The sequence below is a fragment of the Hemiscyllium ocellatum genome, chromosome 9, assembly GCF_020745735.1.
Source record: "Hemiscyllium ocellatum isolate sHemOce1 chromosome 9, sHemOce1.pat.X.cur, whole genome shotgun sequence".
Taxonomy (NCBI): domain Eukaryota; kingdom Metazoa; phylum Chordata; class Chondrichthyes; order Orectolobiformes; family Hemiscylliidae; genus Hemiscyllium; species Hemiscyllium ocellatum.
In genome coordinates this window covers 83,803,487-83,821,934 of record NC_083409.1, presented here as the reverse complement: position 1 = coordinate 83,821,934, position 18,448 = coordinate 83,803,487, and the positions used below count along the sequence as shown (strand labels likewise).

The 18,448-nt window shown below is 36.4% G+C and overlaps 1 protein-coding gene across 2 annotated transcripts in view; it reads left to right on the top strand.

Moving 5' to 3' along the window:
* Nucleotides 1-17,859, top strand: part of kif2c (kinesin family member 2C) — a 65,239-nt gene extending 47,380 nt beyond the window's left edge. For both annotated transcript variants that reach the window (XM_060829875.1, XM_060829876.1), the window contains 9 exons: nt 802-893; nt 2,946-3,088; nt 3,759-3,963; nt 5,909-6,019; nt 7,248-7,315; nt 7,785-7,902; nt 12,570-12,665; nt 14,866-15,001; nt 16,668-17,859. In XM_060829875.1, the coding sequence (XP_060685858.1) occupies nt 802-893; nt 2,946-3,088; nt 3,759-3,963; nt 5,909-6,019; nt 7,248-7,315; nt 7,785-7,902; nt 12,570-12,665; nt 14,866-15,001; nt 16,668-16,732 (1,034 nt within the window). In that variant the 3' untranslated portion in view covers nt 16,733-17,859. The remainder of the gene's footprint in view (nt 1-801; nt 894-2,945; nt 3,089-3,758; nt 3,964-5,908; nt 6,020-7,247; nt 7,316-7,784; nt 7,903-12,569; nt 12,666-14,865; nt 15,002-16,667) is intronic.
* Nucleotides 17,860-18,448: the final 589 nt, after the last annotated feature.

Here is an 18,448-nt window from a genome sequence, read left to right as displayed (position 1 = left end):
GTAACCTTTGTTTTACACAGTATTATTTACATGATATTTTGGAAAATGTGGATCTACAAAGGAATCTAGGTAACTTGAACATCAGTTATTGAAACTGGGCAAGCAGGAAGGCAAATGGTACATTCTTCTTCATTGGAAGAAGATTTGAGTTCCGAAGTAGGGATGTAGTTATAAAAGCCCTTGGTGAGACCTTTTTTTATCTACAACATCGGGTGCAGTTTTGTCTCCTACCTAAGGAAAAGATCTATAACTTTCTGTATTAGAGGGATTACTGTGGAGATTCACCCAGGGTGGTACTGGGTGTGGCAGGACTGTCCCATGAGGAGAGATTAGTTCAACTGGGCCTGTATTCACAAAATCTTAAAGGCATGTGGGAGGATCTGATTGAAATGTATAAAAATGTATAGCAGGGCTGGACAGACCAGATATAAGGAGGATGTTTTCTCTAGGGAGTCTAGAAACAGGTGACATCCTGAGATATGGGGTAGACCATTTAGACTGAAATTTCTTTAATGCTTGTGGACCTGTTAAATCCTTGGCCTTCAGTGTCTTCTGAGGCCAAGTCACTAAGTGAATTAAAAAAAGTTCTTTTGTTAGATGTTAAGAATCTAATCTGTAAGTAATCTAATCTAATCTTAAGGTGTTTCAAAGCATGCAGGAAGGATGTGCAAATATGGCATGGAGTTTGAGGATCAGTCAGAATATAGAATGGCAAAGCAGGTGCAAAGAACTGAATGACCTACTTTGTTTCTATTTTTCTATATACTAAAGGCAAATTAAAACTTTTTTCTTTTCCTACAGCTCAAGATGTGTTTTTACTGCTTGAACAGCCTCGATACAAGGATCTCAATCTGAAAGTATCCGTAAGCTTTTTTGAAATCTACAGTGGTAAGGTGGGTTCAGAATTGTTTTGAGTGAACAACATTAACTGATTGCAATGTTTCATGAAAACATAAATAGAAAAATATGCTATATAGATTAAGACATTTTAAAAATGTGGATAAACACTATGAAAGTCTAATAGTCACTTACAAATGCTTGTAGCTTCTCAGTGAAAATGGGGTGTAGGTGGTGATATTTTTGAAAAGAGAATCAGTGTCTATAGATTCCCTGCCTGTAAAACAGTGCTTTCTTTTACTGACTTCTCTGGTGTTTGCATGAATTTTTACACTGAACAAATGTTTCTTTCTACCTCTGCCTCACCCAGTTTACCAAAATAGCGCAGTCCCAGAGATCCAATATTTTTTTCCATTCTTTGGTGTTTCTATCAAGGACAGCAATTGTTACCCATCCTTGCCTTGCCTTTAAACTGATTAGTAAAAAGTGAGGTCTGCAGATGCTGGAGATCAGAACTGAAAATGTGTTGCTGGTTAAAGCGCAGCAGGTCAGGCAGCATCCAAGGAACAGGAGATTCGACGTTCCTTGGATGCTGCCTGACCTGCTGCGCTTTAACCAGCAACACATTTTCAGCTTTAAACTGATTAGGTCTCTAAGAAATTTCAGAAGGCAATTAAGACTCTACTACATTGCTGTGCATTCAGTCACATGTAGGCCAGGTAAGAACAGAGTTCCTTTCCCAAAAGTTTTTTTAGTGAACCAGATGGATATTTGACAATGGTTATATAGTCACAATTGGACTAACTTGTAATTCCAGATTTTTTTTTCTATTGAATTTAAATTTTGCCAGCTGCTGTGGCCTATCTCTCCAGAACGTTAGCCTGGGACTCTGGATTAACATTATCACTATGTCACTGCCTCTCAGAATATCTGATATTGTGGAAGTTAAAATGTTGATGGAAGATGTAGGATATAAATTAAGTCAGGCAAAATTTGGTTTTGACTGAATTAGCTGAACATGAGGTGAGTTACAACACCCAAATGGCATTCATCTTAAGTAAATGATGGGGGAAACCAGTGGAGTTAGAATCCCAGATGTGTGGTTTGCATCTAGAACTGGATGATGCCCAATAACCTTTCCAAGACACTAGGCTAAATTGGCAGTATTTAGTTCAGTATCAGTAACTTGGGCAAATTTACAAATTTGACTGTAAATAAATGTGATATAAATTGACTTTTCAGAAGGTTTTTCAATAGGAACCTTAATCAGGGATATAGTACATAAAATACCACAACATTATGAATTATTAGTTGTTGGAATTGATTGATTATGGTTATGAAGGGTCCTAACTTAAATTTTAAGGGAAGAGGCTAGAAGGATATTTTCACATGGACTACTGGAGCATGCCACATGAGAACCCAAAGCAAATTCCTGAGGACTGCAGTGGCACTGGAACTTTATGGGAACAATGGATGAATATTTGAAGTAGAAGATGATACTTCACCATTTTAAGTGAGGAGTATGTTATTTATTCTGAATTCCAAATTATACCAAAATTTGGCTACTTCCTTCCTTCAAAGAATACTTTCGACCTTCCCCTCCAACCCAAACAGCTTACTGTGAAGAAAATTCTGCTAAAAACATTAGCCTGTGATGCGTTTACGATTATAGCTGACTTCATTCGGAAGCACAAAACTTTTTTTTTTATTTCTTATTAGTTTTTATCTCCTCCTACCTCTCTTTCCCCCAACCATTCATCCAAACAGATGTCCTCTTCAAGCAAAATATGGATGTTTAACCATCTGTCAACTGAAATAAGAAATTCCAGGTGTTAAATTTTTGTAAAAGGATTGTTAGTTTTTAACAATTTTTCTACCACCTGCCCTTACCCAAAATAAATGGTATAAACTTAAAGTTTTTTTTAACCCCTGCATTGGCAGGTTTCCATCAAATTTTCAGCTGCATTTTGTTAGATGGTGACTTGGTTTTCTTAGTTCTAATTCATGGAAGAGAAGTCTGAAAACTGGTCTAAACAGTGATTGGCTGACTGAAAGCAAATATTGTTCCTCCACATGGCTTACTGAACTAATGCTCATTTGTTTTACAGGTGTTTGATCTCTTGAATAAAAAAACTAAGCTGCGTATAATGGAAGATCATAAACAACAGGTACAGATTGTAGGTCTCTGGGAACAGGATGTCTTTTCTGCAGATGATGTGGTCAAGAATATTGATATGGGGAACAATTACAGGTAACTTTTTTTTTCTCTCTCCTCCAATGTTTGTTTCTTGCTTTTCTCCTTGTTTTGACTCACTTCAGAAACATGGCTGGTAGAAAAACTTCACTCTCTCTATGTATTGAACATTTTGAACACATGCCTATAATCACAAACGTATATTGAATTACCTTGACTCATCAGTACCCGCATTCAAGTTGTGGTGTTTTAAGCACTGAAGTATGTAAAAGTATTTTCCAGATATGATATAATTATAACCTAATACAAGGCTTAGTATTAGTTTAATATGATATTTAAAGAAATCATGGTCCTGTTAAATCTGTCTTTTAATTATACTGGTAGCAAATTTCTCAAAATTTAAAACTGATGAGTTTTGAAGATGGCCATGATGCACTTTAAATATTGTATGTTTGCTTCTGTTCTAGAAGTTAATTATTGAATAGAGCATGTGAAGTCTCATTTTAATGTAAGTGTTAAAAGGAGGTGATGAACTCCTGTAGGGATCATGATTGTAAGCAAAATCTAGCATTGCAGGTTTTAAGCATACAACTTAATACTAGCTAAATCACTTGTCAGAATTCTCAAGGCTATTAAAAACTGAATATTTAAAGCTGTTCTATATTACAAAATGCTGTCATACAGTATGATACTATAAGGTTAAAGGCTAATTTTTGTTTTGTTTTAGGACATCTGGGCAAACATCTGCAAATAGCAACTCTTCTAGGTCCCATGCAGTATTCCAGATTCATCTTCGGAGGAATCATGAACTTTACGGTCAGTTTTCTCTCATTGATCTGGCTGGAAATGAGCGAGGTGCTGACACTAGCAGTGCAGACCGACAAACCAGAATGGAAGGTGCAGAGATTAATAAAAGCCTACTTGCCTTGAAGGTAACTAAAATATATATTACACATGCAAAAGGACAATTTTGGACTTTTCCATGCTATTCTTCAGTTGCTCTTGTCCATTCTCTGCGTAAGAAGAGTGATAGTACTCCAGTAAGGAGATGTTATCCAATTTTACTTCAGAAATCTGCAGTCACTACTCTTCCTTTCAGTGTACTTTTAAATTGTAACAACTCACTCCTCATTCCTGAGACAAGTTTTGTCAATTGTCTTTAATCTACATCCTTAAGTTACTGACTGAGGCAACAGTTTCTCCTTATTTACTCCATCAAATCTCCAACCTTTTGGATACTTTCATTTGGTCTTCATTTTAAGGAGAACAATCCCCAGATTTCCAGTCTTTCAACAAGTAAATATCATGTCATGCATTACCTCAATTTAAAATAATTTTGACTTCTGCAAATTTCGCTTGAAATAGTTCCTTTATGTATTCACTTTTTTTTTTCTAAGTATGTAAGTTAGCTCACTGAGCCTGAAGGTTTGTTTTCAGATGTTATCTAGTATGGTGACAAAACATCAGTGAGAGTCTCTGAAGTTCCAGTGGTATGTCCAGCCTCTATAGGTCTTGGTTTCTTTAGGTGGGTGATGTCACTTCTGTTTTTTTACAATGGAAGGTAGATAGGGTCTAAATCGATGTGTTTATTGATGGCATTTTGGTTAGAATGTTATGCTTCTAAGAGGTGGAACATACTAACATCGCTTCACCAGAGACACTGTCACCAAGTATGATAACAAAACATCTGAAAATAAACCTTCAATCTTGGCAAGCTAACTTAATACTTACCACCCTGAGCTATACATCTTCTCAAAATTTGCTAATTCACTTTTTCTTTCCAGGCTGGATGATCTGGTGACTCATTTCAATTTATGTGAAACTTTTTAAGAAGGTGTAAATTGAAAAGGAAATGCAGATCTGAGTGGTTTCAGTCATGTTGATTATCTTTTTAATCTTAGTTCAGACGGGGTCTAGTTTATTAATGATTTCATGATCTGACTCGGCCTGTGGTTAAATTACCACTGTGGCCATTTTAACTCAGCTGTTTCTTTGTCAAGACTGGGTTTGTTTTTTTTGTCTTTTTGTTCGTTTTTTAGTCTATAAAAGTTCCCAGGTATTAAAAATCTGAGTTTTTTTTTTAATAGAAAAACAGTGAGCTTGCTAAGTTTTTGTCAAGGTCAATCTGTGACCTTATTGAGGACAATCCTGGAAACAATATTTCAGGAAATATGTGTAGGCTTTTAGGTTACAGAAAAGCATACCTGGAATGTTTTTGAAGGGGGTGGGTTCTGGTATCCAGATCCTTTTCTAGGAATAGAAGGGATGGCAGGTTTTAAAGATGAAGGGTTTGAAACATTTTTCTCAAACGTAAGTAAATTAACACACTGGATGGGTATATGACTAGGAAGGGTTTAGAGGGATATGGGCCAAATGCTGGCAAATGGGATTGACTAGATTAATTTAGGATATTTGGTCAGCATGGACAAGTTAACCAGCAACACATTTTCAGCTGTGATCTCCAGCATCTGCAGACCTCATTTTTTACCTGAAGGGTCTGTTTCCATGCTGTACATCTGACTGGCTTGTTTAAATTTCAATTTTTCTGAGGATGCTTCTCCAGCACTGATCCAGTGTCATGGGTAATCTAAGTGCTGCCAATCTAATGATGCTTGGCTGGCTTGTTTACTTGACAAGTGAACTATTAAAACCATAACCAATAGGACCAGGAATAGGGTGTTCGGCCCCTCAAACCTGCTTCGTCATTCAATAGGATCATGTTGATTTGGCATTCAGCACCAAAATGTCATTTCAAACCTGATTTACACCCCATCGTGTAATTTTTGTTCTCAGGAAAACAGCTTGGACAGTGTCAAGGATTTCATTGCTCAATTTAAAATGTGGATTTTTTTTTTCTCCGATTTCGTTGTCTTCTAGGAGTGCATTCGATCACTTGGGCAGAATAATAACTATACACCATTTCGAGCAAGCAAGCTGACCCTAGTTCTCAGAGATTCGTTTATTGGTGAAAATTCGAGAACTTGCATGGTAAGTCTGTTTATTTCTGAAGTCTGTTACACACAGTACATCTTTAATTTTTACAGATATTAAACATTTTGGACAAAAGGCATTTTACATTCAAGCCAAAAGTGGGTAATGGAAAATGTACTGAATTGATCACTGTTATTTGTGTGGAACAGCAAGGTTTGTTTTGCCATCAAACTGCTTTGCTGTGTGATATTTTGGTGCAGGACGTTGGATGCCTCACCTAACTAATGCTATTGTACTCCTTGATTAATTGTTCTCATATCTTTATCGTCTCTTACATGTTAAGGCGTTAATTAGAAACAATTTATGGGAGATGAGCAAATGATGGGGAACGCACAAATATTTCATTTAAGTTCAATTTGCAATTAATTTTAAATTACAACTTTTATCATCTTTCTGTCTGTACTTTAAACACTTAATTCTTAAATATCCAGTTTCATAATGAAATCCTGAAAATCCAGTTGTGGGGTACATGGTGTCCTGAGTGACTACTTTGCACACTGTCATGAACCATTGATATTGCTTTTGTGCAATCTGTAGGGAAATAAATGTTGCCTTTTTCAAATAGGTGTTGGTAATGAGTCTTCCAGCCCTTTGAAAAACTATTCAAATAAATATCAATAATGTAAGCGAACAATCAGCATGTGACAATCCACATGAGAGAATATCAAAATCAAATCATTGTCTATGTGTGTATCCAGCAGAGTTTGACAAAGTGACCGGGAGCAAAACCTGCTTTTGGGAAATAATTATTGTAATTTGCTAGTGGTCCAACCAGAGTCTGTAAAGGCTGACAAGAATCTGGGCCCTGTCCAGTCAGCTTGTCTTGAGCAGAAACAAAGCAGCCTATATTATCTACTTTTATCCAAACGTGCCAATTTCTTCAATTTGAGTGCAGACTTTGCCAGCTATCTCAGATTTGAGACTTTGCTTTGGCACTGACTTTGTTTTTATTCATTTTACGGGATATGGGCATCACTGGTCAGACCAGCCTTTTATCAGCTATCTCTGGCTGCCCAGAGCAGTTTAATCTAGCATTTTGCTGTGGACCTGGATTTGCTTATAGGTCAGACCTGGTGCTTTCATGAGAGAGCTTCTGTCCTTCTAACATGGCTTTGCCTGTAGCATGGAACTGTACCCTTAACTGAAAATGATGTTATATTTTGGGATCTTGCATTTGTATCAGTTCATATGAGTATTTATTGATCTTGCTGAAATTTTTTTCCAGATTGCAATGATCTCACCGGGATTAAATTCTTGTGAACACACATTAAATACATTGAGATATGCAGACAGGTAACTGCTTAAGCGATGATAATTGAATTTCAAATAGCTAATAAAGCAAATGAGGTCATGCCTTATTGGTACAAGTTTATTTTCTAATGCAGCCAATGGCTTGTTCTATTAAAAGCTTCTTAAACATACTCTATATCTGTCGATGCTTTTGCAGAGTCTGTTTGAGATGGAAAGAGGTGAAGGCTATTGATTTGAGTTGGTCTGCAGTAGTTAACCTTGCAATGATTTTTGCCATTTGTTTTTTGAGGTTGAATTTCAAGTATGTTTACCTCTGATCATAATGATGGAATTGTAAATTCTAGATTGCTAATTTTTGTTTCAGTAATACTTTCCCCAATTAATGTAAATTTGCTGATCATTAATATAGAACTAGGTGAAATGTAATAGCCTAACTTGTAATTAAGTATCTGTTGTTATTTTCTTTTTGCTTTTAAGTAATTGCCAAAAATATTCATTTTGTTTGTTCAAGGGTGAAAGAACTTGGTGTTGAGGAGGTTTCCGATCAGCCAGTATGTTCCACAATACCTGAAGAGCAAGGATTCAATGAATCCTTGGAGTCTGACATTCGGTTGCTCTGTAAGGAAAATGTAAGTACAGTTTAGAATGACTTTCTTTAGAAATATTTTGAGAATATATTGGACTCTAACATTATTTTTACTGTAAGGCACACCAAGTGAGGATTTGAGAATGTATTTAAAAATTCTTCAAGCATAAAGCAGACTTTTCTGCTGGTTTGCAGGAGTATGTCCTTAACTAATTTTATTCATTTTTGTTTAGTCTTTTGACCATTCTTCTATTGTGGAACACTTTCTTTTTTTTTGTAATTGATATTTGGTTACCCAGTTTGAAATGTTATCCTGTTCAAAATACAAGTAAGGCATATACGGTTCTCTGGGATTTTAATGAGATCATTCACCTGTCTGAAGACTGTTCAATGAGTAAATTGACATGTTGGTGGCATGAATGGGCATGTGAGGTGGTGCATTTTGGTAGAACATTGTCTTTCAATGTAAGTTAGAGGAAGGAATTCTAAAAAGAACCAGAGTATATATGTGGACAGATCACTGAAGGTGGCAGGACAGTTGGAAAGAGCAATAAGTAAAGAATGCAGTGTCCATACTTTATTAATAAAGAGAGTGCAGAAGTGAAGTGATTCTTTTCAGCCCTGTGTGGGGAGGTGCCTGTCAGAAGCTCAGGTTTTTAAATCACTGCAGTCAGTGTTTCAAGTTTACCCACAATGCCCTTGGAGTGCATTCCAGGATTTTGACCCAGTGATGGTAAAGAATCAGTAAAAATACTTCCACGTCAGGATGGTGAGTGGCTTGGAGAAGAATTAGCAAGTGGTGGTGTTCACATGTATGTGCTACCCTTGTCCTTCTAGAGGGTTGAGAGTTTGGAAGGTACAGCTTTAAGATTTTTAGTGAATTTGTTTAAAATGCATGAGACCTTAGTACTTGGACTATTTTCTAAATGAGGAGAAAATTCTGAAGTTTGAAGTGCAAAGAGACTTTAGTTCTAATCCTGAATTATTTCTAGATAAACTTACAGGTTGTCAATAATTATGAAGGCGCACACACAAAGATGGCATTTATTTTGAAGACTTGGAAGTATATCCCTGCTTTTATATTCAGAGGCTGTAAGGCTCTTGTTATACCATATCTGGAGTATTGTGCACAGTTTTAGGCCCCATATCTCAAGAGGGAGGTGTGTTCTGAGGAGGTTCATGAGAATGGTCCCAGGACCAAAAAGCTTAGCTTAAAGGAACTCTATGGAGTTTAGAAGGATGAGGAGGAATCTAATTGAAGCATAGAATGTTGAATGACCTGGACAGAAGATGTTGGAGAGATGCCTCCATTGGTAGGAAAGACAGAGGGGATAGCCTTTTGAGTAAGGAGAACTCCTTTTTATTTGAGAACTAAGAAAATATTGCAGCCATAATGGTGAATCTATGGAATTCATTGCCACTGAAAACTATGGAGGCCAAGTCACCTCGAATATTTAAGATTCCGATTCTTCAGTGTCAAGGGGATCAAGGGTTACTGGGAGAATGGGGTTGAAAAACTTATCAGCCATAATTTGAATGGCGGAGCATACTTGATGTGCTGAATGGCCTAATTTTTGCTCCTACGGTGGTGTTGTGAATGCATAGTAGAGAACATGGAAAGATTCTTGTAAATCACTTCTAAGGATGAGAAATTTGCATTGAGAATAGATCTAAGAGATTGGGACTGTTCTCCTTTCTTGAAAGTGGCTAAGAGCAAATCTGGTTTCCAAAATCTTGAGTGGCTTAAATGGAATAGATAGGGAGAAACTTTGTTAGTAAAAGGAAGAAAGTTGAAGGTGTAGACTCTAGCGATTTTGCAAAAGCGAGCAGAGTGGTGTGAACATTTTCAGTCCAAGTAGTTGGTGTATGGAATGCACTGGCTGAAGGTATGGTAGAAGCAAGTTCAGTTGAGCCATTCAAAAGGCCAATGTGATAATATTCTATGAAATTTCCTTTTACAGTGAAAGGGAGAAAGGACAAAGTTCAAAAGAAGTATCTGAACTTAAGAAATGGGAGTAGCCTACCTGGCCCATCAAGCTTGTTCCGCTGTTCAGTAAGATCATGCCTGATCTTTTCACTGAGACTGCTCCACATAAGCATAACATCAAAAAATTGTACCTTAGCTCATTCAGCAACATGTTTTCTTTTGTCTTTTCAGAATAGTTTATTTTAGTATTCCTTTACATTATTGTATATAAGTATAAGCAACTTCTGATTTAATTGCTCTTTGATTATTTTGTCACTTTTTAGATTTACAACTGAATGCATGTTATTTCGTACTGGCATGAAGTAGCTTTTAAATCAGTAAAGTTTCTGAATATAAAAATAAAATTTAATGATTTTAAGGGTGTTTCGTAATGTCGTCCAACGTGCATAATGTATTTTCAATTTAAGTCCATATATAGTTGAGGACAGAACCTCCATAACAGCCAGCTAGCCTCCTTTACTTCACCCAGCAGTTTAAACAGATTAAGGATAAAAGTTAAACCGGTTGGGATTTGACTCATTGGATTTTAGAATGAAGGGTGATCTCATTGAAGCATGTAGGATTCTTAAGGGGCTTAGTATAAATGCAGAGAGGATGTTTCTCCTCAAGTCTTGGATTAGAAGGTATAGTTTCAGAATTAGGAGGTGCTAATTTTAAGATTGAAATAAGGAGTAATTCCTTTCTACTGGGCTGTAGGGCGGAGTCCTTATGTATATTTAAGGGTCAGATTGATCAGTAGGGGAGTTGAGGATTGAGAGGGGTCAGGAAAATGGATGTGAGTGCCAATCATCCTATTGAATGTTTGACGACAGAATGGCTGACTCCTATTCCTCGTTCTGCATCTTTACAATTGTCATAGCAGTATTTTCTAATTATTAATAAAATGCAAACAAAGAAAACAGAAGTTATTATGTTGCATCCTAATCTCTCAGAATATCTCATTATTTAAATTCCATTAACTTGGCAAATATAGTTCTATTTCATTGTATTCAGTGAGTAGTTAGGGTGTAGAATGCATTTGTCTGAAAATGTGGTGGAGGTAGGTCCAATTGAAGCTTTCACAACAACATTGATTATTTGGATAAACATGTACAATAGCGCCTCGACTTACGAACTTAATCCATTCCAGAACTTAGTTTGCGAACTGAATCAATTTTTCCCATTGTTCAAATAGCATAAGAATGCTTGGACGGCTGTTCACAGTGCATGTGCCAAAGACTAACTGAATGAGATCGCGCAGGGCCCAAGAGCTTTTGCGTTCAAGCACATAGCAAAGCAGAACAATGAAACCATGTCTCGCACGGACTTTTTGCATTCGTACCTTGAATTTCATACGTATGTTGAAGCAAAATTTTACAAATCGGTTTACGAACCAGATTGTACATATGTGAACAGGTTGCTATGTTGAGGCGCTACTGTACAAGGGTATGGAGTAGGAGGTTGGCACAAGGAAATGACCTAGTGCAAGTATAATATGCTGCGTGTTGCCCTCCTGTGCCATTACACTTCTGTGCTAGTCTTTCCAGACTTAAAAGCCCAACTTTTTAACCATGTAAAATTGGATCTTTCACTTCCTTCTTCTGGTGCTTGAAATATATTCTCATTTGGCACAACCCAGTTTCGGTGCTCTGGCTAGACTGCATCTCTCTATTGTTTTAAATACAACACCCTCTGACTTTTGTATTTTCTTTAATTACATTGTTCAACATTTGATTTGTCCTTAATTCTTTGCCAAAAAATGAAGCTGCTATGTTGTTAATTCTCCACTTTATAATGCTGTGTTGTTAATCAGTATGTGAATTTAAACAAAAGCATGAATTGCTAGAAATCAAAACCGGCTAATTGACCTGAAAATACAAATTTAAAATGAGAGCAAGAATCGTAACTGATGCTGTTGTCGTCATTTCCATCAAGCGTTGGAAATGAAACCCCCACCCAACAGGTCAGATTTCCACTTTCAGTAAATCCTTTTATTGACTCTCTACAATGAACTGATTCCAGCAATATAACGAGAATCTCCTTCGTGGATCTTGCTGTGGTCCAAAATGGACTGCATGTAATTCTGAGATAATGCACATTTTGGCTGCGCGATTTGGCTATAACATCACTGGAGAATGAGAGAATGGTATTTTGGCGAATGCTTACCCTCCCCATTGGCAATAGTGCAATTCCAGCAGGGATCAGTTTGTGCACTTTGTTCTGCACATATACCAATGTGCACACTGAAATCTCTGCTGTTATGCATATGCATGATGCTCGTGCCTGTCTTCATGATGTTCTGCACACGTGCTTACATTTGTTCAATGTAGTGTTAAGATTACTTTTGTTTCATTAAGTATGATTCACCCTTCATTCAGGCTGTGCTCTATTTTACATAGAATTGGTAAAACTCAGCAGGTCAGACAGCTGAGAGAAAGTTGACATTTTGTCAATTTATTTTTGTTCAGTGTCCTGTTTTTTGCATGTTGTCAGAGTTGGATTTTTTTCAGCACTTTTTTTTGGCTCTTGCCAAGAATTGTGAAAATCTGAAATATTTTGCTTTGGAGTCAGTACTGTACACTTTGTGTAATTTTTAAATTACACTTAATGTTTGAACTATTAACATTTTACTACAAAAATGTTAACCAGCACTGACCTTTTGCTATATGCGCACACTTCAAAAATAAATGAACTTGAATTCTTGCTTATACAATTGTTGTCTTGATTGTCTTTCCATTTTTAAGGAGGCACCATCAAAGATTTGTGACTTGCATGTAGATGTTGCTCACATAATTGAACTAGAAGAGCAAGTGGTGGATGAACATCGTGAAATTCAACAGGTATGAATTAGATTTTTTTCACCCAACTCAAAATTTTGACTTGTTCCTTTTAGCTTTAGATGGCAAGTGACTTACTGAGCAATTGACATAATGAGGATCCCAGGCTTGATCCCCAGTGTATGCTGTCTCTTCAGTGCTATCCTATGAAAGAACACTTCTGTGTTGGTCCGTGGTTATGCTTAGCAAGATACTGCAATGGTCTGCTATTACCTGCAAATGGCTGGCAGGGCTTGTCTCTGCTTGCTCTGGAGCAAAACTGTACAATACCAGGAGCAGATCTTTTTGGTCCACAAAGACTCTGCCAACACGTATTAAAACTGAAAACTAATGCCTCTACACGTCCATATCCCTCTACTGTCTACCTATTCATGTATCTGTCAAGATGTCTCTTAAACATTGCTAATTTTGTAAGCTTCTCCGGTTGCCTTTTCAAACAAAAACAATTATCTTCTCTTTGTAGCTAAGACCCTCCAAAGCAAGCAACATCCTGGTAAACTATTTCTGTACCCTTTTTTTTTTCTTCAGTCTTCACATTCTCTGGTAGTGCAGCAGCCAAAGCTGTATGTAACAATATTCTAAATGTGTCATAACTTAAGTTCAATTCAGGTGCAACATGACTTGCCTTTTTTATATTATGTCCCAACTGATTTTGAAGGTAAGCATGCCATGTGCCACCTTAACCACCTTTTTTATCCACTAGTGTTGCCACTTTCAGAACTGTGGACCTGTATACCAAGATCCTTCCTTAGATTGATGCTACTAAGGGTTCCACCACTTGTGGTAGGCTTCCCTCCCATATTAGATCTCTCAAAATACACCACCTCTTTTGTTCATATTAAGTCTCTAACGTATCTATTTCTGCTGTGTTCCCCCATTCTGCTGAAGAACTCCACACAAGCTGCTAGAATCTCCAATATCTTCTGGTTTTTAAGATTTTTTAATTAATCTGTTTTGACACATCTTGGGGTTCAGGTGCAAAGTTACTTAAAAGTTGCTTCACAGGAAGATAGGGTGGTAAAGAAGTCATGTGGCATGCTTGTCTTCATGCTCAGAGCCATTGACAATCGGAGTTGGGACATGTTGTGGTTGTATAGGACAATGGTTAGGCTGCTTTTGTGTACAGTTCTGGTAGCCCTGCTACAGGAAGAATGTTAGTTAAATTGGAGAGGGTTCAGAACCGATTTACCAGAATGTTACTGAGATTGGAGGGTTTGAGTTATTGAGACTGGATTGGCCTGAGACTTATTTAATTGGAACATAGATCATCCCTAAACACCTAGATTTTATAAAATCATGAGGAACATGATGTGAACAGCAAAGTTCTTTTCCCTAAGGTATGGGAGTTCAAAACTAGGGGTTATAATTAAGGTAAGATTTAAATGGGACTTCAGCAACTTCACAAAAGGTGGTTCATATGTGTAAATTGCCAGAGGAAGTAGTAGTGGCAAGTTCAATTACAACATTTTAAAAGACATTTGGACACTTACATGATGATGAACTGCAAAGGTTTAGAGGGATTTGGGCCAAACGTAGGCAAACCTGACTAGTTTAGTTTTGGAGAAACCTGATCATGGAGAAGTTGGACCAAATGGTGTTGTCCTGTATGACTGATTTTGTGTCTTGTGCACTTGTGCAATTATGTAATGGAGTATAAACTCTTTTCTGCTGAAAATTAGATTAGCATTTTGGTAATATATCCTCTACTCTTAACAAAACAGAATACCAGCTTCCCTTTTGTTGATTATTCAACTGATACTCTGTCAAATCTGTTGTTTGAAGAAAAAAATGGACAAGATGCTACAAAATGTGAAGTCTGCTTTTCTCCACAGGTGCTGGCAGACCTACTGAGTTTCTCCAGCACTTCCTGTTTTTGATTTTGTTCCAAATTTTTCAGCATCCATATTTTTTTGCTATGAAACATAATTAAATAAAACCGTAAGTGCTTATTACTTGAGTCCAGTATGAGGTGTAGGGGAAACTGCAATGACATACAGATGTGCAATCTTGACTGTTTGCTGGTGGAAAAATGATTCTTTTTAATCTGAGTTTTAAGAACTGCGGCTAAGTTTTCTTCATTCAGAGTTCTGCCAGATATGAGTGTTTAAATGTTTGTACCAATTTCCAACTCTATCCTAGCATAAGTGACCATGCATCATTTTTTAAATGCATAGAAAAAGTGGGTTGTGTTTTTTCCTTACAGAAACTGCATTTGTGGATTGATGCAGATGACAAACTCCTGGAGATGACTCAGCTACCTGATTATAATGTTGAAAATTACGCCAACATATTGCAAACTTACATGGATGAGAGGATAGAAATATTTCAAGATTTTAACAGTATGTTTTTTAATTTGTATCTTCTTGGGATAATGGATGTGTATACCGAACTGAAGCTCATCTGCCTGTGCAAAGACAAACAGCAGGATTAAATATTTGTTACTTCTAGTGCTGTTTCAATTGCTATTTGCTCTTTGTTCTCATCCTCAAATTACCTGGAGTCCAGTAAATTGTTTCTAAATAGAAAAACCTGGATGAAATTGGTCACTGGCAAAAGTAAATCAGCAACCCATTTTACAGTACACCTAAGGAGGAAATCTGGCATAACATAAGCAGCTGCTTTTACGGATCTGTGTTTCATCCTACTGTTTTAGGATGAGTTTGACCTATCCCAAAAACACGGTTATCACTCCAGAATTTCTTGTATCACAAATTCTTCTTTCATGCCTGAGGTGGTTCTAAAAGCGTTTTTTGTTAAATATATTTGCTTTTCTAAATTTTGTGTACTTGACTATGTACAAGCCAAATTTGTTTGTTTTTAATCTGATGTTTCACTTTTTAACCATAAAACCAACCCCTTTTTAGATTTTAAAAACACTTACAATTGAAAATCAGATTGAGTTTGTGAATGAATTAATCATATTGTGTAATTGAGCTTTACGTTCTGGTTAGGAATGCAGCTGTTGTGCTCTTGGAAACCAACTGTAGTCACACTTTTCATAGTGGGTTCAATGGTATTTGAAATTCATTTTTATTTTTGTTCTTGGTTACTGTTGGAGTTCAGGGATAAAAGTCAAGTCCAAGTTTGAGAATTATAATATAGGAAAGAGGATATTATTTTCTGCGAGATGTTGTTCTTGATGTTACTGCTTTCTTGTAACAAAACGATGAGTTTACCATGGCCTCCCCATGACAGAAAGGAGCATTCAATGAAGACTAGTGTTGACCCCACTGGGGACAATCTATCTTTAAAAGTTTTTTGGTCCATTGTCAGAGTTGCCCATTATCCATTTTGATAAAGTAGGGATGAGTTTCAATCCTTCTTTGCATAAGTAGTTTCAGAATTGTTGTTTCAGCAATATCTGTACTTTGAAAGTCTGTGGGGTGTATATTCCAGGTGATGCATATTGAACACGTTAAATTAAACTGTCTTGGATCACTTTTAAAGCTGCTTAGTATTGATGAATACCACATCAATATTAGCTTGTGGTCCAAGCACTGGGCCAAAATTAATTATTAACAAAATGTGTCATGAAAGCTTGTATCAGCAATGAAGCAGTACAGTAATGAGCTCAAAGCCGCGAAGTAAATTGACACCTTCATTTCCTCTTTGCACAATTGTTACTCAAGAATTTGTTCTTGGCTCCATGCATGAAGATAGGATGAATATTTTATTTTGCTTAGAATATTTAAGGGCTGTGATTAAATTTAGACCTGAATATACTATTGCCTAAGATAGGCTCAGTTGTCCTTTCATGGTTATGGAATTAATTGCTGATTGAATACCATTTAGTTTCTTAATTGGTACTTTTTTTTAAGGTTAAGTTGGTATTTAAATACAAGTGATTGGGGAAGGTCATCAGATTATACACTTTTTTTTAAACTGTCAATGGACAAAATCAAAGCTGGCTTGTAATTTATTCATATACAATTCCAATAATTTTGTTTCCCATCTTGATATTACATCTGTTGCAGTTAGTTAATGTCTTTTCTTTTTGTCCTACAGAAAACCTGAAAGCCTTGAGACAAGCTTTGCAGAAGGAGGAACAAACTGCCAAAACTCAAGGCTGAAAAGTCATCAGCATCAATTTGTGAATCTGAAATTTGTTAAACGTACTTGCATTGTAACTGTGTTGACCACCGAATTCAACTGTCATTCGCCCAGGGGCCACAAAGTGTGCATGTGTTCCTCTTTACTGTTTCTGTCCTTACAAACTTCTTTCCAAATCTTTGTCTATATGAATTTTCTTAAATTGTACAGATTTATATCTAGTATGCTTGAACTGACTTTGTCACACAACTAAAGGAAGAAGTATGCAGACAAAGCAGTGCAGGCTTAATTAGTTTTTTGAGATGCATTGATTTCTCTAACCCATTTCTCAATTGCCTGTGAAGAAATTACCTTGGAGTTTTTAAGTACTACAATGGAATTGCTGTATCCCTTGCCCTTTTTCACCATCCTCTCCCAAATGCTCCAAGAGACCAATTTTAATATGTTGGTATTGTGGGACTGTGTATTTAAAACATACAACGTTTTCTAAGTTTAACAATGTCTTTTTTATAATTATTCTAATAGAATACACTACCTACTTTGTTTCTGAATTTAATGAATAGTGGGTTTTGTATTCCATTTTCAAACCAAGGGTCAATTCACTATGCATATTAAATACAGAATGGTAGTATTTAACAAACTTGGTATTCCTTTGTTACACTAAAACTTTTGAATTGTTGATGGACTTTTAGTTTTTTCAACCAGCTGCCAGGATATTGTAACTCTTGCCTTTGTATAAGCAAAAATTTAAGCCCTGGGTGCTACCTGTGTCAACTGAAGTGAAACATGGCAATTTTGAATTGTTCTACTGTAAAGGCAAAGTAAGCTTCTTTTGCTTAAAATGTGCTTAACTTGTAAGTGAAAGCATCTCATTCACTTTTTAAATCCTGTTCAGAAATGGAGTAGAAGGAAGGGCATCATAGATTTTTGATTCTGAAAAGTTTTTTTATGTTAAAAAAAAATTAGTTGAAGTACTGAATTAAGGTTTTCTTCATTTATCCCTAAATGATTGCAGTACTGAAGTGGAAAAGCCAATCCCAAGATGTTGGGGCATGGAGATTCATTGAATTGAAGAATCATTATATTGTAATATTTAATAAAGAAATTAAAAGCCATGCAAACCAGTTGATTGTTTTTATAATTTGTAAATCCCATTTAACTTTCAACCAAGTGTTGAGCAAAAATTTATTTTTAATTTTAGAGATTTATCAAACTGCTTAACATCAAATTTGTTGTTCCTTGCTTTTAATAAAGCTTTTTGAAGTGATCAAGTGTTAACTGAACTTAAGAATCTGGGTGAGCCTTTTTTTCATTTGCCTTTATTAATCTTGCTGGTTTCAAATTGGTAAGTTATTTGTTTAAAAAAAAAACTTTCATAGGATGTGATGTTACTGGCAAGGCCAGTATTTATTGCCCTTGAACTGAGTGGTTTGCTAGGCTCTTTTCAGAAAGCAGTTGAGACACAGCAATTTGGTTGATTCATGAGTCACATGGAGGTCAAGTCAGGTAAGAATGGTAACTCTCTTCCTACTATGGAAAGAAAAAGGACAATGGGTTACAAATGATCCTTGTCATAGTCACCATGCTAAAGACTGAGACTAGCTTTAAAAGTCTAGACTTATTAATTATATTTATTTTCCGCTCCCACAGTGGGATTCGAATGCTTGTCCACAGAGCATTACCAGTCCAATGATACTACTATACCACCACCTCAATGAAAGCCAGTCTGACATATA